General features: G+C 35.9%; 3 protein-coding genes across 4 annotated transcripts; 1 reads left to right on the forward strand and 2 right to left on the reverse strand.

The window, feature by feature from the left end:
- Window positions 1-3,146, forward strand: LOC125204318 (NAC domain-containing protein 7-like). 2 transcript variants are annotated; one of them, XM_048102929.2, is made up of 4 exons: window positions 1-299; window positions 1,605-1,801; window positions 1,878-2,149; window positions 2,223-3,146. In XM_048102929.2, exons 2-4 carry the CDS (start codon window positions 1,642-1,644, stop codon window positions 2,769-2,771), a joined length of 981 nt encoding a protein of 326 aa, XP_047958886.1. In that variant the 5' UTR covers window positions 1-299; window positions 1,605-1,641; the 3' UTR covers window positions 2,772-3,146. The 2 variants fall into 2 exon arrangements, with proteins under 2 accessions (XP_047958886.1, XP_047958885.1); XM_048102928.2 differs by having other exon boundaries at window positions 1,608-1,801.
- A 5,162-nt stretch (window positions 3,147-8,308) lies between these two features.
- On the reverse strand, window positions 8,309-12,121 carry LOC125207264 (beta-fructofuranosidase, soluble isoenzyme I-like). The gene is made up of 6 exons (XM_048106531.2): window positions 11,729-12,121; window positions 11,573-11,581; window positions 9,616-10,475; window positions 8,976-9,370; window positions 8,799-8,886; window positions 8,309-8,720 (listed from the first exon to the last, which is right to left on the reverse strand). Exons 1-6 carry the CDS (start codon window positions 12,060-12,062, stop codon window positions 8,529-8,531), a joined length of 1,878 nt encoding a protein of 625 aa, XP_047962488.1. The 5' UTR covers window positions 12,063-12,121; the 3' UTR covers window positions 8,309-8,528.
- A 6,779-nt stretch (window positions 12,122-18,900) lies between these two features.
- LOC125206395 (ABC transporter E family member 2-like) lies at window positions 18,901-21,761 on the reverse strand. Its single transcript, XM_048105653.2, has 9 exons — window positions 21,564-21,761; window positions 21,373-21,490; window positions 21,200-21,298; window positions 20,523-20,854; window positions 20,240-20,435; window positions 19,974-20,150; window positions 19,618-19,887; window positions 19,293-19,538; window positions 18,901-19,214 (listed from the first exon to the last, which is right to left on the reverse strand). The coding sequence occupies exons 1-9, from the start codon at window positions 21,650-21,652 to the stop codon at window positions 19,107-19,109; spliced, it is 1,635 nt and encodes a 544-aa protein (XP_047961610.1). The 5' UTR covers window positions 21,653-21,761; the 3' UTR covers window positions 18,901-19,106.
- Window positions 21,762-24,271: the final 2,510 nt, after the last annotated feature.

Consider the following 24,271-nt stretch of genomic DNA (forward strand, 5'->3'; position numbering starts at 1 on the left):
TATATATATATATAAGTCCCGTTTAGGCTTTCCATTCTCTCCTTGCTCAGCCTGTAGGGTTTTGATAACATAAACTCTCTTCCTCGGGATCAGACCCGACACCTGAGAGACATTGCGTGCACGGAGTCTTGGTCCCGAGAAGATCTACTTCTACCTTCTTCCTCTTCTGACCTTTGTCTGCTGCTTTCTTACAACTTCATTTCGGCCTCCCTTTTTTTGCACTTCGCCAACGCCCCGATTCAACTGCTCTATCCCAGATCCATCCATCACTTGTATTATTTTCCATACATCTCATCAAGGTTTGTTTTTATTCACTTCATCTCTCTCTGTCTCTCTCTCGTGTGTGTGTGTGTGAGAAAAAATGGATTATGTAGGTGATCAGCCATTAGAGGGTACTAAAAAAATGTGATTTTAGGGTATATTGACGACTATTACTTTATGCTGATTAAGGTTAATTTGATAACTTGCTGATTTAGATTTAGCTGATGATTATTATTTCATGTTATTAAGAATGAGGCTGTTGATATATCGATTGATTCGTGCTTGCAAAAGAATTTGAGGTTTTCAATCTTTTGATTTTTGAGAAAGTAATACTTCTTGTGGCTTGATCCAAATCATGTTTCACGTTTGTTTCTTGTTTCTCATCTAGTTTCATTTCACTTTTGTGATGAGTATTTTTGTTACTATGAATAAGAGTGTGCAATGGAAATAGTATTTGATACTGCAAATTGATTCTACATGATCTCTTTTAAAATGTAGTACATAATTATAACGGGAGTGATGAGACTTTGCATGCATCTCACATGCCTATTTTTATTTTTTTCTATCATAATGATCACAGCACTATATAATATAGATTTAACCATTCATCTTGCATTGAGAAATTTTTTCGGTAATGAAAGATGAGATTATTATAGCCTTACAATTTCTAGTTGGAATCCCTCATCATTGACTGCACACTTAAGACTCAATATTCACGTTAATTTATTTTGTGATATTTTTCTTTTTTAGCCTTAGAAGGTGTATGAAAAAACTTTAGAATTTCAATCCATATGAATTTCAAATGGTGCCATATTTAGATAGTTTACAAGACTCTGATTGTGTTGGTCCAAATGGATAAGTACTTAGTACCATTATTAGCATTCTATGAAGATCATTTATTTTTCGTGAAGACACCTTTTGTTTTTGCCACTTTACTAATTAAATAAAAGTGGACAGGCATGTAATTGTGAGATGATGTTATATTGTTGATAGTAAATTCAAAACGGAAGCAGTGTGATCTTAGATAAGCATGTTTGCTTCTAGCTAGACAAGAACTAAGTAATTCATTCATGTATGTTCTTGTTTCTTTACCTACACATAAACAACCTAAAACATATAAAGTAGTGCAACAAAATCTTAGCACATAAAAAATTAGGAAAATATAACACGCGCAAATTATAATATGAACATTAAGCAGACCAGCCACGGTAGGTTTTGTTGAGTTCTTGGATGATTAGGCAGGTATTTGATGAACATGATGCGCCGAATTCTTTCCTTTATACAATCAATGAAAAAAGAGAAACCCCTTTACTTTATAGTAATAATTAATTTTGCTGAAACAGCAGGTGTGAGACGAAGAAACCAATTGATTGAGAGATCATGAATACGTTTTCACACGTTCCTCCGGGCTTCCGTTTCCATCCCACCGACGAAGAACTCGTAGATTATTATCTCCGGAGGAAGATCACTAACAGGAGTATCGACATGGACGTCATCAAAGATATTGATCTCTACAAAATTGAGCCCTGGGATCTCCAAGGTAGTACAATATCATCATTCCATTAATTGAAACAGTACATACTGAAATCTGACTTAGTTATGGTTGATTTTGGTAGAGTTATGCAGAATAGGAACGGAAGAGCAAAACGAATGGTACTTTTTCAGCCACAAAGACAAGAAATATCCAACGGGAACGCGCACGAATCGAGCCACAGCAGCCGGGTTCTGGAAAGCAACCGGCCGCGATAAGGCCATCTACTCCAAGCATGACTTGATCGGAATGAGAAAAACCCTAGTTTTCTACAAAGGCCGAGCTCCAAATGGCCAGAAATCAGACTGGATCATGCACGAATATCGCCTCGAAACAGACGAAAACGGAACCCCTCAGGTATTAATTAATTCCTCCATTTTTGCAGTTTTTGTGATATTTAAGTAATCAAAACTTTTTTAAAAAAATGTAGGAAGAAGGATGGGTGGTGTGCAGGGTTTTCAAGAAGAGGATCGCGACGACGCAGAAAATGAGCGAGCACGATTCTCCGGTGTGGTACGAGGATCATGTGTCGTTCATGCCGGATATGGAATCCCCTAAACAGCAGACGTTCAATCCGAATCTCGCATACAACAGCTATCCGTACAAGAAGGAGATGTCGTTGCAGTACGGAATCCCGGCCGACCACTTCCTCCAGCTGCCCCTTCTAGAAAGCCCCAAGGTTCTTCAGCCTCCCTCCTCCATCAACTGCCGCTCCTCCGGCTTCGGTAACCACCACCAACACCTCGATCAAGGTTACCCCTCAGCATTCAGGAACACCAACGACCAATCTGTGGATCAAGTCACGGATTGGAGGGTTCTCGACAAGTTCGTGGCGTCGCAGCTCAGCCATGAGGAGGCTTCTAAGGACAATGAGACTTTTCCGGCTGCTGAGGAGGCCGGTCTGATTTCCGGGGATTTGAGCAAGCCGGATAATGCAACCACCTCGTCTTCCAGTTGTCAGATTGATCTGTGGAAGTGATCGCGCGAGTGGATCAAGTGTGGCGATCGATTATACTGTTTCTTGTAAATAATAAAACTGATAATATGACCTAGCTATTGATCTTGCAATACTACTACTATAGAAGATAAATTAAAAAAAAAAAAAAAAGTGGGCTGAAAAAACTTAGTACATATGTTATTCTTGTAAGATAATTTGAAGTGGTCCGAGGAAGCTAGCCTTGGCTGCTGCATGAGTTGAAACGGCAGCGTTTGCCTATTTGTTTTGATCTCATATAACCACACAGATGTTTATGTTGTAATTGTGGTTGCAGAAGATCATCTGTGTAATGCCTCTGTATTCATCGGTGAAAAATATATTTCCATTTTCTATTATTGTAAAAACGACTTATTTTTATTTTTATGTCATTAACCAAGAAATTTAGTGGAACAAACGTGGGAAGAACATTTTTTTCATGAACTTAGATATTTTTTAAATTATTTTCCTTTATTTTGTATGTAGGCGATGTTGATTGAGTGTCAAATTTTGCTTATTGAAATGAGAAGATATACTACTAGTAGTAGTATTTATGAATATACAAGCACTACCAAACTTCATCAATAAGGAGGAGTCAAAAATCATAAATGTATAATAGTAAAAGCGCGTTAATGTTAATGGGTAATGATACAAAATAATTATGCAGTGCTGAAATGAATGTGAGTGATCTCAACAGAATAATTTCCTTTTCTTTTGTTTGCTTTTGGTGTCCGAAAAGAACGTCACTTAGAAGGGCAGGCTTGTGCAATATTTGGTTTTGTGATCTTGATAGTTGGTATAGGATGGTCCGATACTTTTACAAAAGTTTTCTTATCCTTTACACATAAGTAAACTCATCTACTTGTAAAAGCTATCGAGTTTAATTGATTGATCGATGATGATGAAGATACAAATGGTCCAATGCCTGTCTACCTACTTTCTGCATATATATTCACACACATTATTAGTGAAGTATATGTGGAGTGAATTGAATGAGTTGAACGATCAAATAAAAGTGACCACAAATGAAACTATAGGTGAAATATCTGTGGGGTGAAATGAGTTAAACGATCAAATATAAACGACGACGCATGAGTATAGAAACCTTTTTAAGTTTGTATGATATTTAATTCAACAACGATATAGTTGTAACATTTAACATTTGCCGGTTGAATCTTCTGCAGCACTTCATTCTGCATTTGTGTATATTGCTAAGTGTCGGATGCCCGAAATTGCAAAAAATAGAGACATACAGTAGTAGTATATTTTAAGAAAAGAAATTTAAATATCTGGCGCTTTACCTTGTGGAAGGTTCAGAAGGGTAGGGGGATTAGGCAAAAATGTGTTCCAGAATGTATTAGAAGAGGCATTGCATGTGCATGCTTTAAAATTTGTGAAGTTGAAGAATTAATGGTACATACAGACTACAGATATTAAGGCCAGAAATATATAGATATGTCCATGCATGTAGAATACATATGTATGCAAATGCAATGAATGCATGTGCGATCGTATACCATTACCAAGATGTGGGTGGGGAGTCTTCTTTGGCAGTTTCCAGTTTGTTGAATTGCGGCATGCAATCCCCCAAGTATGGAGATGCTAAGAAAAATATTGGTGTTTATATGGAGATATGGTGGCGCAGTTGGAGTGTCTTATCAAGAAATGTCGCAGGATTTCTAATTTGGGAAAAGATGGTTTGAAATCCCACTACTCATTTGACTTGAATCTAAGGAATCCACTAGTCAATGCATGTTTCTTACGGTCAAACCAATGTGTGTTATCTAGAGAGAGAGAGAGAGAGATTTATAGTATATGTGTGCAGGTGCAGGAGCAGCATGATGATGGGGGTGATTAATATATTGTGTGCCGCGGAAGTAAACATGATTAAACACTCTTAACTGATCATGTGAAATGGTATAATGTTCCACCACCACTCTCCGCAGCCTGCATTCTCACAAATATTACCCCATTTTTGTACCATCTACTCTCTTACCCTTATAAGTACTAGGTAGTATCTACGCTCACACTCAATACAAGAAATATGTTCATCACTAAAAGTGATGTCTCTTTATCTACATTTTGCGTTTAATTCCAACTATGTATATATACCCTACTCTATAAATGATTTGAGTTATAGAAATATATACTAAGTCGAAATAATATTCCAAGTGAGTATTGGAACATAAAAAATGTGAATTTCCTTAATACCGACCCCTGTCGAAAAGGGAGTGTATAATAAAATAGTGCATATATATTTCTTCATGTTTAGTAGTCAGTCTGCCACTAGGGAGACAGCACATTCTTCTGTCCATCATTCTTCCTCCCCTGTGTTCTTTTCCTATATATTACAGTCAACTCCAAAACAAAAACATAATCATTTCCACAACTATTTTCCTGAGTGGATAATTATGTCTGGTATTATTTCTTTTCTCATAATAATACATGGCACCTCCTACTGCATTTTTAATAACTACTAAAAGTTAAATTTAATGATTCAAATACATTGGATTTTGATATAGTTGTTTCTCTTCCTATTCAAATAAGTACTAATATTCATATATAGCCTAAATCCATCAACGTGTATGATTTACCATCTATTCTTTATTTTAATTCCACGGATTGATTTTGGAAATTTTGATTATATGGATCATCTTGATTACTGTCATGTTTGTATTTTACCAAATTTAACAGCACTATTAAAAAACTTAAATATGTATTTAAATCAGTTTAGTCATTTTATAGATGCCATTTTAATGTAGTCCTAATAGTGCCACAACACTATTTACCAGATAATCATGCATGTTTAAACTATAACTAATTACATGCATGTTTATATAATGGATTAAAGTAGGCATGTTCATTGATTATCAAAATTGACTTGCAAAAATTAAAATATCTATACAGCATATATATAATTTAAAATTTTCTAAAAGAATTAGATTTAGTAGAGAAGAATTATGTTAACACAGTTTGATGTACTTTGAAAAAAATTAAATAAATACAAGTAAATTCAAATATGTTAAAAACACTTTTAAATATCATATCAGGTGCCCGGGTTCTACTAGTATTATATACTCCCTCCGTCCCAAGATAAGTGACTTGTATTCCTTTTTGGAGTGTCCCACTATAAGTGACCTATTTCCATTTTTAGCAAAAAGTCATCTTTCTTACTTTATTCTCCACCTACTTTATTCTCTCTTCTCTCCTCTACTTTTCCCTCTCTCATACTTTACTCTCTCCACTCTAACTTATTTAAATATCATTCCTTAAATCACGTGCCCAAAAGAAGTAGGTCACTTATCTTGGGACGGAGGGAGTACAAAACTAGTTTAAAATGCTAAACGTCAGACTCACCGTTATAAAATAACACAGAGTTGATTACAACTTTATTTGTATTTCATTATAGAAAATTCAAAGATTTAAAAACAATGACATCATCTAACGTAATAATTTAAAAAACCAGAGATCATTATAACTTTTTTATTAGTTCATTATAATGAACTCCAGAATATCTTATAATAATATTGTTCGACGTTTAGCGTTTAAGATTGGTTATGTATTGATCACAGTCCTTAGGTTAGGTGCCTAATAGAAATATTATACTCACAAGTCAGATACTCAATCTATTACATAAAATCTAAAATATCTTTAAGATTTACAAACATTTTGGTTCTAAAAGGTTAAAACTTAAAAGGTGAAAATTGACTTCATGTGTTATTACAAGCTTAAGCTCATTACTTGAGAAGCATAAGATTGTATCATAACACGGTTGCCTATATGGAGTATTATTCATGCTTTGATAATTTTTGGTTATTAGATCTAAGGGTATCTACGACAAGCCTAGTGACTATTCTTCATACTGATGTTTTGATTAATTTAATGAGTTATGAATAGTAATGATAATTTTTGCAATTAAAAAAAGTACTATATAATTGTACTAATAACCTTAATTAAATGCTTTCAGTATGTTGATTAATAGTACTAGGATAACACATGGTCCACTGGGACAAATACAAAATTTCGCCCTTGATTCCTTAAATTGCGCCATAATATTGTCACAGTTACACCGCAAATCCATGTTTTAAAAACAAATGAATACTTTGAGTTATGAATTATGATGCTTTAGTGAAGTTTTTATAATTTCGTACCTGTCTTTCTTAGACAGCATAACAAATTTTCTTGTTTTATATAGTATGCACATGGTTTTGTAAGCATGTTTATAAAATTGTAATGATCACGTTAATTTGAATCAATTGATTATGTATTTTGACTTGAATTGAGAGCGGATGAAACCGAGGAAGAGGTGAGAAAATTGTGTGGGAATGCATGCGGTCTACGAGCACTTTTATCTATAACACTCTTAAAAGAATCAGAAACAAAAAAGTATAATATAAAAACAAAGAGCACAAGTAACTGAAATAGTATATCCTGCGGATGCTACGAGAAAAAGAAAAAACAAAGAACCCTCTATCTCCAAGATGAATTATGCTTCCGTTGATGCTCTTGGATTTGCATATCATTTCCAAAATTAAAATGATTTTTCATCTATTTTCAAGGACCGGGCTAAAATAATATTAGTACTAAAATTGCTAAGTGATGAAATGTTTGTGCTTTTTGTTATTAGACCAAGGGTATCCACTTGGGGGAATCAGTCACTATTTTCCTTGCTGATGTGGCATCTTGAATGGTAAGATTCACTGACCATATAATTAAAGATGAATGAGTCTATTGCCACTTAACCACACCCCTTAAGTTACCTTTAAAAGACTTTGATTCGTGATAACTTTGCATTTTACCTCTCAAAAGCTCACCAATATATACTGCACCCAATTAAGAGAATCCGTTCAAGTTCAATTTATTTGGGTGTTTCATTAAGCCTTTTGGATAGCCCAAGCCCAAGCCCAAAATGATTCACTAGAAATCATTAAATATAGGGAAATTGGTCTCTAAAACCATGAACTTTGCCCAAAATTTGGTATTTCCCATGAACTTTGAAATTGGTATATAATATCACGAACTTTGCATTTTGTTTGGTATTTCCCATGGCATGTTTATTACTATATTTGACTAACTTACGAGGCTTTTATCATACTTGACACAATTAAATCAACGTGGTTTTCAACGTGACTTTTTATGCTACATGTTATGAACTTAAAAAATGGTTTCAAATATTATAAAACATATCACGGTTGCCTATGTTAAATAAGATTTTGATGAAAATATCTTATTTGAGTGAATTTGGGAAATACCAAACAAAATACAAAGTTCGTGATATTATATACCAATTTCAAAGTTCATGGGAAATACCAAATTTTGGGCAAAGTTCATGGTTTTAGAGACCAATTTCCCTTAAATATATCAATAAATATTTTAGAAAATTACATGAAAAATATTTTTGGCTAATAAATATAAAATCATTACAATTAAATAAATAAAATAGGACAACATATAAAATTAACAAAATATCAATAAACCAGCATTATTTTCATTTATTGGACCACAAATAAAATATTGACGAAAGTGTGTGAAAGCAAGTGAAGTTATGAAGTAAAATCGCAAAAACTCAAATAGCAATATTATTTCCAGCGTTGCACAATCAACATGGATCTCTATTACAGCCTTACATAATCTACGTGATACAAAACATCAAAATAAAGAAGGGAAAAAACCAATGATTCTAAAAAATAATTAAAGCAATCATCTCTGAAAATGTGAGGCTTTTTTTGTGCAGAAGAATTGCATGAGGCAGATGCAAATGAATCAGAGGGGAAACTGGCGAATATCGGCAGACCCCATTTTCCATATCTTAAGAGATGCAGTGACGCTCGCTCCAGTAGCGTTGTTGAACAAGAAAACTCGAGCTGCGCCGTTGATGGCCTTTGTAGGATACACTCTTGAAGTGATCACTCTTCTCCCTCCTTGAGCAAAGCTCTCAACGATCGAGTGGTCCACCTGCACCCACACCATCAACATTTAAACAAATAGAATAAATAAACAAGTTAGTTAGAGTTTCATTCATTTCTCACATACCAATGATCTAATAGTGAACTTTTCGCCACCCAAAACTGGAACAGTGCTTCCATAAACTGTTTTCACAACATCAGGAGCTTGGGAAGATCTAAATCAAAACAAACATTACACTAATGGATACTCCTAATTTGTAAGCACTAAGAAATCCAACAGAATGTGAATTGACCAGAAACTAACCTTAATTCATCAGCACAAAAATGAGACTCTGTCTTGCCATTAGGCCCTTTAGCTACATAGAAGTAGATTGGTGTCGACTCGGTTAGATTGTCATCAGCAAGAACAAGGATTCCGAATGGTCCCAAGACTCCCCTATTGGCAGCACCACCGCTGGTAGTGCAGTCGTATCCCGCTCCAGCTTCAGGGGCTGCCTCAACGGCCTCTTGGTCGACCTCAAACGACACCTCCACATCTAGCTGAGAGGCGGAATCAATTGCAACAGGCACAATGGATCCCGGTCCAAGCTTCACATCAGCCTCAACACTGTCACCTCGTAAGCTCTCAAGCTCTTCCACTGGCCACTGAAGTAAGTCCGTACCTGTCTTCTGGTCGTACACAACCGTTCTCGGAATAGACTGAACCAAAACAAGAGTTATTGTCATCTCAGAAAACAAGGAATGAAAAGTTAATGGTCCAAGCATATTGTTACGTGGTATGTCCACCCAATCACAATTGCAGAAATATTCTCTTTTCCCCTTTTTTCTCTGTTTTCTTTCTGCTATTATGATTTACTGGACACATATTACATGACAATATATATATGTCCAGATCACTGAATTTTTGCTCGAATGCAAGAGCAAAACTAGCAAATGAAATGTACCTGAACACAAGCCCATCCTTTCATGAGATCAAGCCCTTCAGCATCAGATTCACTAATCCAACCCCACAGAATCCTCCTCTGCTTATTATGGTCGTAGAACGTCTTTGAAGCGTAGAAAATGCCATAATCATATCGGAGGCCAATGCCGACGTCCAGCTCTGGGTTGTCGGGTGTCCACTTGTTGCCGATCGGGTCATATATCCCGATGGCATAATAGTCGTGCCTGTCATCATCCATGCTGGCCTTCATCACATGCTTCACCCCGGGTCCGTTGACCGACGTGTCCAACCCGTTTGAGTCGGTCAACGAGACAGGGTAGAAGTCAATGCACTCCCACATACCCGTGCCCGCAACTTGGTGCAAGTAGCCATCCAACAGGTCGTATTTGATGAAGTCGGCCGTCTCGTAGACCATGGAGATGCCGGTTTTGTTAACCTTGGAACCGATGGTGATGCGCCACTTGTCGCCTCCGGGGCTGAGCCAGGCGGTGGTGGGGTCCCGGAAGTCCTTGGAGCCGATCCCGGGCGGGGGGAAGAGGACCGGGTTGCTGGGGCTCTTCACCCAGTCGATGAGAAGCGGGTCGGATAGGTTGGCCGGGTAGGCGAGGCACTGGACCTGGACGGCGTCGGTGGTGTCGCCGGTGTAGAGCATGATGATCTGGCCGTCGGGGAGGATGGTGGCGGAGCCGGTCCAGACGCCGTTGACGTCGTACCATTGGTCGGGGACCATGGCGTAGGGGAGGTGGAACCAGTGGATTAGATCCTTGGAGACCGCATGGCCCCATGTGATGTTACCCCACACAGCTGATTCTTGATTGTATTGGTAGAACAGGTGATACCATCCCTTGTGGAATAATGGACCTGTCGTTTTGCACCAAATCATTGTCGTTTTATATTTTACTATTTTTTTTTCAATACAAAAAACAACATAACATGATTTGCCCATCTTTCATGTTCATATAAATGTGCAACCATGTGGCTATATATTAACTACTGATTACATATATCTATTAACATCGTCGTTTATTCATTTATTACTACTACTAAATATAGTAACAAACTAACTCATAAATATTTTTTTATTAATAAACCTCCGCAAGTGAATCGCCAAGGCCAATTAAAGCAAATAAATTTTCTTTGCGGTGAGTAATAAAACTACTTAGAAATTCAAAGTACGTTTCAAATTATCAATCTAATATTCCCTCCGTCCCAGCCTAAGCAAGACGTTCATTTTTGCACATATTTTAAAAAAATGATGATAAATAGTTAAAGTGGAGATAAAATTAAGTGAGAGAGACAATAATGTAGAAGATCTAAGTTAAATTGGAGATAAAATTTTATTTCCACTTTAACTATTTATTGATTTTTCCAAAACAGATAAAAAAATGAAACGCTAAGCTGCTTAGAGGCTAGGAAAGAGGGAGTATTTACTCACGCATATAATAAAAAAACATAAATTAAGTACATATGTACCAATATAATTAATTAGTTTACATAATTATAAATTAGGGGAAATAAAATTTTTTATCAAGAAGATCAAAAAAGATGCATATTTTGGAAGTGATTTTATACTTTTGGACCATTAGTTGATTTATTTATAATTCTTCTAAAAAATTATGACAGGATATACTATGAAAATGGGCACATCAAAAATCATACTATCACCAAGGGAGCAATAATGCAAATCTAAATCTGGCCCCTGGCCCACGTTCACCCATTATTGCTATTAAACTTTCTTAATCTAAATTTTCACAGATGTCGTGGGTAACTTACCCGCCACTCATTTGTCCAAATTCCCACATAAAGTTCAAAATTTTCAAGATACGCCAAAATCACAATGTAAATAATCGCAGACCTACGAAAGATAATAAACTTTAAACCTAATCTAATTTTAATTAGCACATAAAAAAAAGGAAAAAAGGGCAATAAAGTAAAAAAGGATTTGGTGAAAAGCTCACCATTAGGATCTGCGCAGAAGCCACCAGAGAATCACCAGTAGAAAATAATTGCAATAAAGAAATCAATAGAAAGAGTCAGATCGATCATGTGGAAAGCGACGGTATAAATTATTAAACCCAAAATCAACAAATAAATAAAAAAAATAGGAAACCGACCATTCATCCAATTGTGTTCCGGTTGAAAGTGGAAAGCTGTTCGCTGCCAGGATAGCATGACGTTGTTCCATGGGAAAGTCAAAGCATTGCTGCTGACTTGCCGGAAAACCTTCTCCGACACGCCCTGCGACACTCCTCGCGAGGTGTGATCTGCGGCGGCGGCGTCGTTGAGTTTGATTTGAGAGGGAGGGGTTTGGTTTGTGGAGAGGAGGAGAATTAGTGATAAGAGGAGGAAGGATGAGAGGAGAATGGCGGGGAGGAGCTTTTTGGAAGGGCGGGGCGGAGTAGGGGAGGAGAGGAGAGGGAGGTAGGAGGCGGCGCCTTCTGTGGCCATGGCTTGGCGCCGGAGATGGAGGATTGGAATTGTACTGAGAAATCAAATCGGAATGGTTTAAGAGTGCGTAAAATACTTGAGATTTAAAAGCACCACGATTGGCTGGAATTAGGTGTGTGTGTGTGTGTGTGTGTGCTGAGTTGGAATTTTGTCGGATCAACATATTTTTTTATTTTGATTTTGTATTTTTACTAACTAAAACCGTCCATCTAATAAATTTTCTACTTCTTTGATGTAGCAACGGCCAAGATTTAAATATGCTCACATGTATATCTATAATTTGCTGTGACCCATAAAAATGTTAATGAATTTGTTAGATCTGAAAATTTGTTTAATTTAATGATATCTGTTGTATGTATACATAACCAAATTTTGCTACACCTTCTATCACTTTTTTTTTTTTCAAAAATATCTCTCACTTACAGATATCAGTGCAGCCAAAATATTTTTTTTTTCAAATAATAAGTCGAGGCGGTTCAAGTTAAAAAAATCGACCATGTTCAAATTCAAGGTGATTTGATCTCAATATTAGATCAAACTCAAGGATATATAATATTTTTATAGTGTTTCAATTTACAAATCCTCATTATCTTAACCTTGACCCTAAAATAATAAACGATAGTAGTATAAATGTATATTGTTCCGTTTTATATTTTGTTTTGTTTAGTTTAATTCCCTTCATGTACATTAAATATTAGTAGTACTACTCATAATTTTGTATTGGACGAACACATAATGTTTACATCCATAAAAAAAACAAAAATAACTCACTCAATCGACTTTATGCAGTGACAGATTTACCATCCTTGAGTGAAGACAGACACCTTTTGAAACCTCCCCCACTTATGAACTTGTAATTGCAAAACCATTAACAAGATCGGACACACCCACAAAGAAAAGAGATCCCATATGATATGATCAGTGACAGACAGTGGCAAATACATAATGTGTAACGATATTTTATTGGATTCTCTTATTTATGAGATCAAATTATCACATCTGTATACATTTGTGTACAGCTTTTAGGTCTATATATAGTAAATTAATACTCCATTCGTCTCTTAAATTTTGTCACATTTTTCATTTCCGTTCATCCTATAAAATTTGTCACATTTCCCTTTTTACCTTTTTTTTATAAGATCTCATATTCTCTAATTCATTCCAACTTACATTTTACTATAAAACTAATATATAAAAGTATGACTCACTCTCCACTAACTTTTTCTACTCACTTTTCATTATAATTCTTAGAGCATCCGCAGCGGTGCTCTTAGCACCGTCCGTCCGTCCGTGCCGCTGAGCACCCGTCGTCCGTCCGCCGCTGCAACTCGTCCGTCCGTGCCAGCGGCACGGACATGCTCTTAGCTAAGAGCACGTCCGTGCCGCTGAGCACTCATACGTGGCAACGTCTGATTGGCCAACGGCTAATTCGATTTTTTATTTTTATTTTTTTAAAATTCGAAATTTATTTAAAAAAATGTTTTTAAATAAAAAAAAATATTTTTCCACTTCCCAAAAAATTATATTCGTTTTCTACCCACTTTTAATTTATTTTTCAATTTTTTTCCCCAAAATTCACATTTTCATCTATAAATACCTCCACTTCAACACAAAAAAAATCACATTCTCTCATCTTTTTTTTATCATCTACATTCTCTCATCTTTTTTCTCATATTCTCATCTTTGTAAGATTTTAATTATGTATTTTTTTATTTTTTAGGATTTTAATTATGTATTTTTATTTTTAAAGATTTTAATTATGTAATTTTTATTTTTTAGGATTTTAATTATGTAATTTTTATTTTTGAATGTATTTTTATAATGTAGAAATGTTTTTAATGATTGGAGTATTTAAATTGAATAATAGAATGGTGGGACCTTTGAGCTTGTCCTTAGCTAAGAGCACGAATGTGGGTGTTGTGCTCTTAGCTAAGGACAAGGAGTAAAAGTGGGTCCGGGCCCACTTCCGTGCTCTTAGCTAAGAGCACGGATGGGGATGCTCTTAAATCCGTATCCGGTCACATGTAACAAAATTTAAAGGACGTATGGAGTAATTATCGAAGATAACTATTGGACCTTATTTCAGATCACCATCACACGTTACAAATGATTTGATATTAAAGTAAAACTCTCTATGTTTGTTTCACCTGCAAAACTCCGAAGATCTCATTAAAAAAAATTGTAAATAAACAGACAAATTACACACCGAGGACGAACATGCTCCATGGTCGGTTCCTCTCATTTGGCCACTCCAAAGGTATCTAGTATCTACTTTTTAAAATAGTACTAGTACCAATTCGATTCCTATTCTTTATTAAATAGTACTCCTTGTTTCATGAAAGTTGAATCACTTCTTTTTTACTACTCCCTCCGTCTCACATAATTGTACCCAATATTTCATTTAATCCGTCCACATAATTTTACCCATTTCACTTTTACCATTTTTGGTAGTGGACCCCATATTCCACTAACTCATTCTTACTCACATTTTATTAGAGCACTCCCAATGATTTCCCTTAAAACTCCCTTATTTCTCCCTTATTTCTGCCACATCAGCGCCACATCAGCACCATAATTTATCACCAGTTTTTAGCCAACTTTTAGCCAACTGCTCCAATGGTTTCTCCCTTATTTCTCCCTTATTTCTCCCTAACTCAACATTTCATTTTTACATCATCACTAATTTAATTGTTTTATTTTTGTATATAACAAAGCTAGCTAATTTAATTTATAAGACAAAACAAATAATAGTAATAAAGTTCGTTGTATTAAAACACGAGTAAACATTACAACGACGAAAATTAATAAAAAAAAAAAATAGTACAGGAATGGAAAAAAAAATTCAAAGTAAAAAAATTCAAGGGCGGTGGGCGCGGTTTCTATTTGCCCACAATTCTTCGATCATATCGTGTTGTAGTGCTCGATGGGCCTCCTTTTGGTGTATGTCCATGAACGCCTTGAACCGTTCATGTTCGTTGTATGGTACACCCCGGCGGGCGGACTCGGACTCGGTTGAGACACCGTGACTCGATGATGCAACACTGGTGTCATTGGTGACGTTGAGGACGCCTTCGTGTTCATCCTCGATGATCATGTTATGCATGATGATGCACGCATACATGATGTCGGCAATATCCCCCTGGTAGTAAAAGCGCGTCGGGCCCTTTACCAGTGCAAATCGTGCTTGGAGCACCCCAAACGCCCTCTCCACATCCTTGCGCGCAGACTCTTGCGCTCGGGCAAAATACTGTCTACTATCTCCGATTGGGCATCTGATCGTCTTCAAAAACACGGGCCATTGCGGATAGATGCCGTCAGCCAGGTAGTACCCCATGTTATGCACGTTGCCATTGGCCGTGAATTCGATGGAGGGGCCTAACCCGTTGATCCGCTCGTTGAAAAGGGGCGACGAATTGAGAACATTTAGGTCGTTGTTCGACCCGGCTATACCAAAATAAGCATGCCAAATCCAAAGCCGTTGGTCGGCAACGGCTTCAAGAATGATGGTGGGATGCGTACCTTTGTAGCCGGTAGTGAACTGGCCTCGCCACGCGGTTGGGCAGTTCTTCCACTGCCAGTGCATACAGTCGATGCTGCCGAGCATCCCCGGAAAGCCGTGGGTCCTCCAGTGCCAATCTAGCAGGAACTGGCAGTCAGCTGCGTCTGGCGAGCGAAGGTAGTGCCCCCCAAATATCTCTCGCACGCCCTGACAAAAATTCTTCAGGCACTCGTTGCCAGTCGTCTCGCCGCATTGCAGATACTCATCGAACATGTCGGCGGACCCTCCATATGCCAATTGTCGGATGGCAACAGTGCATTTCTGCAGGGGCGATAGACCGAGCTTCCCTGTGGCGTCTCGCTGGAGCTGGAACTCGGGGTAACGCGCGGACAACGCATTAACAATGCGCAGGAAGAGGGAGCGGCGCATTCTGAATCGGCGACGAAATACATCTGCCGGATAACGTGGTTCCTCAGCAAAATAATCGGCGAAAAGCCGATCGTGCCCACCAGCGTGGTCGCGGTGGATGTATCGGCGCCGCCTGCGGATTGGCCGTTGGGGTGGCTGCTGCATTCGAGCAAGCTCGCTTTGTATGAAACGGGAGATATAGTTATTGACTGGGTTGTTGGCGAAACCCGCGACATCCCATCCGGTGGGAGCGGGAGGTACCTCCTCTTCGGAAGAAGAATGAGATATCTCCTCGTCGGACCGAGAATGAGAAGATGATTCAAAATTCATTAAATATAGATGGAGAGAGAAAATAAATGAAGAGAGAAAAGGGATGAGGATGAGGAGAGAATGAAGAGAGAAAAGGGATGAGGATGGGGAGAGAATGAAGAGAAGGTGTGTATTTATAGGGGTGTAAATTAAAAAAAAAAAAAAAAAAAAAAAAAAAAAACTATTTTTATCGCCGGATTATCGCCCACAGTGGTCGGCGATAATCCGGCGATAAACCGGCGAATTTTCGGGAGCCGGCGTTAATTCTCCCGAATTAACGCCGGATTATCGCCGATTCCTCCCCATTGCCGGCGATTTCTCGGCGAAAAAACGCCGGATTTATCGCCGAGTGCATTGGGAGTGCTCTTATAAAACCAATACTTTTAATTAGGACTCACATCCCACCAACTGTTTAACTCACTTTCTATTACATTTCTTAAGACCCGTACCAAGTCAAACTGTGTAAAATTATGTGGGATGGAGGGAGTAATTTTTAAAAATTTGTAATAAATAGTTAAAGTAGACATATGGTAAAATAAAAATGAGAATAATGTAGATAAGACTATTCTTTATATTATTCTCATTTTTATTACTCTATATTATTCTTACTTTTATTTTACCATATATCCACTTTAACTATTTATTATAATTTTTTTTAAAACAATGAAAAAAAGAAGTGACAACTTAGTTGGATAAAGCTTGAATTCTATGATAAATATAACGTTTTAAATCTTATTTCCATCAATAAAAACATTTGTAAATTTGAAATCAGTATTTGGATTCTCTTTTTTGTTAGCATTACCAATCAAATGCAAATAACTTTTTCCTAACCAACTTCTTCGGCTCTTTTCGTCAACTTTCTTCCTTATACTCTATTTCAAATTTTTACATGTCGTGATGGTAAGTTAAAACCAATTACCACATCAAATGGATATTTCAACATCTTTGATAACTTCTATTTTGAGTTTAGCGAATTTTACTTAATTAGTAAAGATATTCATCTAAGTAATAGTTAACGCCAACGTAGTTATGTACTAGTAGTTACTAGTTACTACACTACTTAACTAAGAGGCTAATATAAGCATCTTCAATGGCTTTAAGTCAGCCACAGGCTAGCCTCTCTCTCTCTGCCCGTCATTAGCACTAAAATTCTACCTGTCACATCATTATTTTAAGCAAATAGGCTAGCCGCAATAAAAATAATTCAATTTACGGAAATAAATTTATGACAAATTACGGAAATAAATTTATGAGACATATACGAGAAAATTCATTAATTTCATTTAAATAAAAAAAAGGTACATTGATTAAAAAAAAATTACATTAAATAAAAAAATTACATAAATTACAATCACGCAAAATATGGAATTAAATTTACAACACAGTTACGGAAAAATGCAATAATTTTATATAAATTAAAAAAAAGGTACATCCTAAAAAAATCACATAATTTAAAAAAATTCATAAAAAAAACATTAAAATGCAATAAAAAAATGCATTAAAAATATTAAAAAATACATTAAAAATGCAATAATAAAAAAAATGCATAAAAATACATAAAAAAAATACAATCGGCTAGCCGAAATTGAGCCCCGCAATGGAGGCTAGCTGATCGGCTAGCCTATCCGCTAGCCTCCATTGGAGATACTCTAACGATGCTTAAATTCACGCAATAATTTACTAAGTATTACTCATTTTTGTTAATTTCTTGTAAAATCTGCTGTATGAATATAGGAACATTAATGAAAATTGATACTACTATGTTTTTTCATAGTAAGAATTGTTGGGATATTGGACAGAGGAACGTGCCATAACCTCCATCCACATGACCCACGACCGAAATCGAGGGAGGCGACAACAATCAACGTGCTAGTTATTCATAATTAAATGTACGTCCCTCAATAAAATAATGATGGACCTCAGATTTTGGCCAAATCTTGCATCGTGACATCCCAATAAAAGTTTCTTCACTTTTCCTTCTCTCTTTACTAATATATTCTAGACGGCTCATACCACCTTCGGATTAATGGTATATATCTCACAAATGATTAAAATATTATTATCATCGTATAATACTCCATTCGGTCCCATTAAAATATGGACAATTGATATGACAATGATTTTTAAAATATTATTATTATCATATAATACTCCATTCTTCTCATGAAAATATGAGCAATTGATATGACACAGAAATTAAGATAAAATTATCAAAGTAAAAGAGATGAGAAATAGTTAAAGTAGGGTTAATAAACAGTGAGACATTATTAGTACTCCCTCCGTCCCACAAAAGATGTCACATTTCTTTTTTTGAAAAAAGTTATCTCTCATATTATTATATTAATATAAATATTACTATTTTCTCTTTCCACCTAGCACACAAAACAAAACCGTCTAAAATTCCGTGTCATTCTACAAGTGTGGCACCTTTTGTGGGACAAAGGGAGTAGTATTTAATAGTAGCATAATATGTAAGTATGTTAGTTAATATATAAGAGTAATAAATTGGAATAACTTTCCAAAAATGGAAAGAACATATTTTTGGGGCATATTTTTATGAGATGAATGGAGTATATATTTATATTGAGTACAAATTCTGTTTTGGCTTTGAAACTCCTTTGATATGATATCCAGTTGATATAATATATCGATATGACTTACTTATGCCACTTTGAACTCATGTTCGAACAGGAGTTGGTATCAGGGAACTAAAATCTAACAACTGTGTTGTGACATCTCCGGAAATTTATATCATAAGTATCTTAAAGTGATGTTAACATTAAACCAAAGCAATGGAATGTGGTAGCCAGGAAGCATAATGCTGAAAGTTAGTCATCCATATAATAGTGAGGTCCAGAGGACTCCTCGATCGACTCCAGTTTGTTGATCCTAGGCAGCAAATTTGTTGGGTCCTTACTGAATGTAAAATCCAAGTGCTACATATTAAAAACAAAACATGGGTTACTGATTAACCATAGCATTATGGATCAAGAATAGATGGTGATGTGGCTTACTGATAGGAAGAGGTTCATTCCAGTCATTAGTGATTGAGGCGACTTGGTAACACAACCAGCAGATGGCTTTCCGTCGTACACAATCACCCTATCAGCAAGGTATGTTGTCATGATAAAATCATGCTCTGCAATAAATGCAGTCTTCTTCCTTTGACGTATGAATTTCTTTATGACTTTTGAAACAACGATGCGCTGCTCTGAGTCAAGAAATGCACTTGGTTCATCTATCGCATATATATCTGCTGGCTGTTGCACCCAACACCAAAACAAAACAAGTGTAAACCAAAACAAGAATAAATAGAATATTCAGTAGGGACAACATCACCTTTCCAAGACAAAGAGTGAGGGCAACCCTCTGTAATTCTCCATAAGAGAGATTCACAAGCTTTTTATCCATCAACTTTTGAATCGATAGAGGCTCCATCACATCAGATACAAACCCAGGATCCATGTACGAATCATGACATATATATTCCAACATAATTCTCACGGTGAACTCATTTTTAGAAGTCAATCTTTGTGGCTTGTAAGAGACATTCAAGTCAGAAATTTCCACATCAGATCCTTCTACTGAATCAGGCTTCAAATAGCCAGCCTAACATTTGAAAGGATGGCAGTTTCAGCATAAACAAACAAAATCAACATGTTTTTTAAAGTAAACAAACTATACAACAAATGTACCAGCATCTGTAGGAAGGTTGACTTTCCTGCCCCATTTTCTCCAAGCAGCACAATAATTTGAGAATCAGTGTATTCACCCTCCACCACCTTGAGCATGAAGTTTCCAAGAGTCTTAGTCATGCTTGGATACTTGTGTCTTGCACATGTTTCACTTTCCTCTGGCGGAGTCTCTGCAACCTGCGAGGAGAAGTACATTTTAACAAAATTGGAATCTCAGTTGCCCAAAAACTGACATGGCATGTTTGCAGCAATAAAATAGGACTCACGTTCAATGTAAGAGAATCATCTCTAAACCAGAAACCTTCAGTTGGCACAAATCCAGAGAGGAAAATAGCAATCCCTTCTTTGACAGAGAAGGGAAGCGTAACGGCCCCATATCTACCAGGTCTCCCATAAAGGCAGCATATGATGTCGGACATATATTCAAGCACACTAAGATCGTGCTCTGCCACAATCACATAGCTGGAAAGTGGAAACAAAGATTGCAGGTCATAACCGTGTAAAATTTTCATAATTGGATAGTTAACAGAAAAAATTAACATCACTCACATATTAGGTTGAAGCAAGGATCTGATAACTTGGGCAGATTTTAATCTTTGTTTAACATCAAGAAAACTTGATGGCTCGTCAAACAAATAGATATCTGCATTCTTTAGAGCAGTATATGCTATTACAAACCTCTGAAGCTCTCCACCAGATAAATTTTCCAAATAACGGTCCATAAGATGAATCAAGTCAAGGTCAGCAGCAAGTTCTTGTTTCATATCTCTTTCATCTACACTAGTAAGAATTTGCCCAACATTTCGTCTACGAGCTCCAGAGCTAGCTTTCTCTTTAGCTCTTTCATGGATTGCATTGATGCACTGAAGCTTGACGACCGCCTGAGAATAAATGCATCACAAAGAGATGTGAAAGTTTAATAAACTAGAGAGAAATAAAGACATGTAACAAACAAATGTTGACGAAAAAAATAGAGTAGGACAGATGAATTAAGTTGCAGGTAGTCGAGCTATTATTGTATTTGCATTCATTAGCATCAACTCATAAGGCAAAAGAAAAAGAATTTAGAGATTTTAAACTTGAATATGATGTTAAACTCAAGTACTAGTACTATATAAGTTGTAATGATCTAAAAACCTCCAAGCAATATGCTCTTTTAACATTTATATTTATAAAATTATAAGAATGCAAGAATGAATGAGAATTGAGAAGACGTGAGCTAGCACCTTCAATTTATCTTTAACAAAACTGTTGAAGTAAGTGTGCAGCTCGTCCAACTCAGATCCTTGAAAAAAATATAAAATGTCTTTCCATCCAGGAGGATCCTGCAAAAATAGAGAGAAAATGTGAGGGAACATGTTAAGGAAGAAGGGGCAGGTGAATAGGTAAAGAAAGTTACATTAAAGCGTCCCAAGTTAGGTATGAGCAACCCAGACAAAAGTTGAATAGCAGTAGTTTTTCCAATGCCATTTTTTCCCACGAGTCCCAAAACTTGGCCAGGTCTCGGCACAGGTAATCTGTGAGAATGTTGGAGAAATTAGAAAGTAAGAAAGCAAGTTGTGTATGAAACTGCGATTCAACAAAACAAACCTAAGCAATTTAAAGGACTTAGGGCCATGACAATGGGTTGTATCCTTGTCGGAGGCGACGGCTATGCGCGTCCGTTCCTCATCCGACATCTCTCTCTATTCGACAAGATTTTAAAATCGTAATCCTAATTCAACTGGTTTCTGCCTGGATTTTAAGTAGAAATCAAAAACAAGAAAAACCAAAACCCTAAACACTCAAACGTCGAAGTGAGAAAAAATGTCTCACCAATTATATAACGGATATATACGGCCATACATACATATATACGCATTAATTACTATCCTAACGGCTAAAATTGGATTTGCGTCTCATATGTATAATTTATAAAACCATATTTTAAAATAGAGTTTCTAATCTTTTAAAGAAAACATTCTATGTAATAACTATTGAATAGTAGTAGTATGTTTTATATGATTAAACTTTATGGCTAGTGATCAGTTTAAGTATTGTAAAATAGTTTTGTTTATTTTATTTTTATTATAATTTATATTAATTGCGACAATCATCTATTCTATTTTGTTTCTAGAGCTTTTTCATGGTATATTGACGAAGATTTAATATGATAAAATCATTTTGTGGCTCATGTTATTAATATTAACTATCTTTACAATTTTAAATAGAATATAAATACTATCAAATTAATGTACTATTGAAAAATAAAATAAGATTCATACTTTATAATCATTCGTATAGATTTATTGTATTCAATGCTAGTAAAAACGCAAAAACAATTTATATTATGTGAAATACTAGCAATAAAAAAATATAAGTAAGGTTGTGTGTATAATTTTTTCTCCACAATAGCACTAGTGTATATAGGTGGCGTTCGGTTTCTAAGATAAAATAATACCACTAGGATTGAGTTGTGAGATTATTTTAATCATAGAGGGTTAGCAATGACTAATTATCTCATGATTATCCATCTAGGATTGAGTTGTGGGGTTGAATCTCATGAACCAAACACACTACAAATTTAATCTCGGATACAATCTTGTCAACCGAACACCCCCATACTGTATATATGCATTATGTATGATTGTATGAACATGAGAAATTTTCACTATGGTATACTTAGACCACTTTCTCAAAGTGGAGGCATCACCAGCGGGTTGGGAGAGATAAGAGAACGCGGCGCTAGGGTTCCAAGCGGGTCGGGAGAGATAAGAGAACGCGGCGCTAAGGTTCCAAGTGGGCAGAATGAAGAAACAAGGATTCTATGATCATTGTTTTTATATTAAATAAAACATGGGTTTTTTTTTTCAGTTTTTATTTTAATTGGCTACTCCACTGGTATTACTAGTACTCTCTCTGTTCCGTAGTGAAGACATTTATTTTCTGCACACGATTTAAGAAATATTCTATAAAGTGGGTTAAGTACAGGAAGAATAAAGTAAGAAATGAAAAAGGTAGAAAGATGAATAGAGAATAAAGTAAAATAGAAAAAATGTGTTGACTTTTTCTAGAAAATGAAATAACTCTGCTATTATGGGATATATCAAAATAATAAAATCACTCTATTGTTGTGAAACATAGAGAAACATAGAGAGTACTGTTCTTCTCAAACAAACAAGCCTGGCTTGTAATATTATATGGCCAAATAAGATTATACTATGATCCAATCATGCCAAATTATCAAACACAATTAGCACCTATACCTCGATAAACGGTTCATTCCTTATAAAGAGGTACTCCGCCCAAAAAAATTTGTGGTGACATTTATTTTGAACACAGTATATTAAGAAATTAAATTAAATTAAATTAAATTAAATAAAAAAGAGAATAAAATATAGAAAAAATATGTTGTACTCCCTCCGTCCCACTTTAGGAGTCCCGGTGGAGTTCGGCACGGATTTTAAGAAATACAAAGGAAAGTTGGTGAAAAAAATGGAATGTGGGTCATACTTTTATATATTAGTTTTATAATAAAATGTGAGTAAAAAGGTGAGTGGAATGTGGGACCTATTACCAATTATGAAATATTCCAACCGGGACTCCTAAAGTGGGACACCCAAAAGTAGTAGACTGAGACTCCTAAAGTGGGACGGAGGGAGTAGTAAATTGAATAAATAAAGTAAAAATGATTAAATATGTTAAATTTTACTAAAAAAAATAAATCATACGTACATCACGTATCGTCCAGTGCTTTCATCCCGGAACTCATGGGACAACCTGGTCCGCAGTGGGGGTATGCCTCCTGATCTCCCTCCGTCCGACCCTTTAATTTGGTTGGTATGTCACACCGCCAATCGGGTATAGGCCGTGTTGGAACATATATAGTACTCCCTCCGTCCCAAGGAAGATGACCCCTTTCTTGGGCGGCACGAGATTTTATGCAACTTTATTTTGTGTGTTGAAATGAGAGAGTAAAGTAAGAGAGAGAATAAAGTAGAGATAAAGATGTTTCCATTTTAAGTAATGGGTCATCTTAGTTGGGACAAACTAAAAAGAAAAGTGGGTCATCTTCAATGGGACGAAGGGAGTACTAAAAAGTATTTTTTCGAGTTTATTATGAATTTGATAAATTGCTTATAAATTGTAAACTCTTCTCATTTAATGAGAATAATAAATGTTTTCTTCATTTTGTGCATTTTACTTTAATGGGTATTGACCGTATTTAATTATATATTAAATTATATAATTAAAGCACCGAAAAGTAAAATCAGTCTAAGTCTTCTACATTGAAGGTTGGGTCATGGAACAGGTCATCA

Source organism: Salvia hispanica, chromosome 6, assembly GCF_029641045.1.
Source record: "Salvia hispanica isolate PSC_SH4W2 chromosome 6, Shi_PSC_v1, whole genome shotgun sequence".
NCBI classification, from domain to species: Eukaryota; Viridiplantae; Streptophyta; class Magnoliopsida; order Lamiales; family Lamiaceae; genus Salvia; species Salvia hispanica.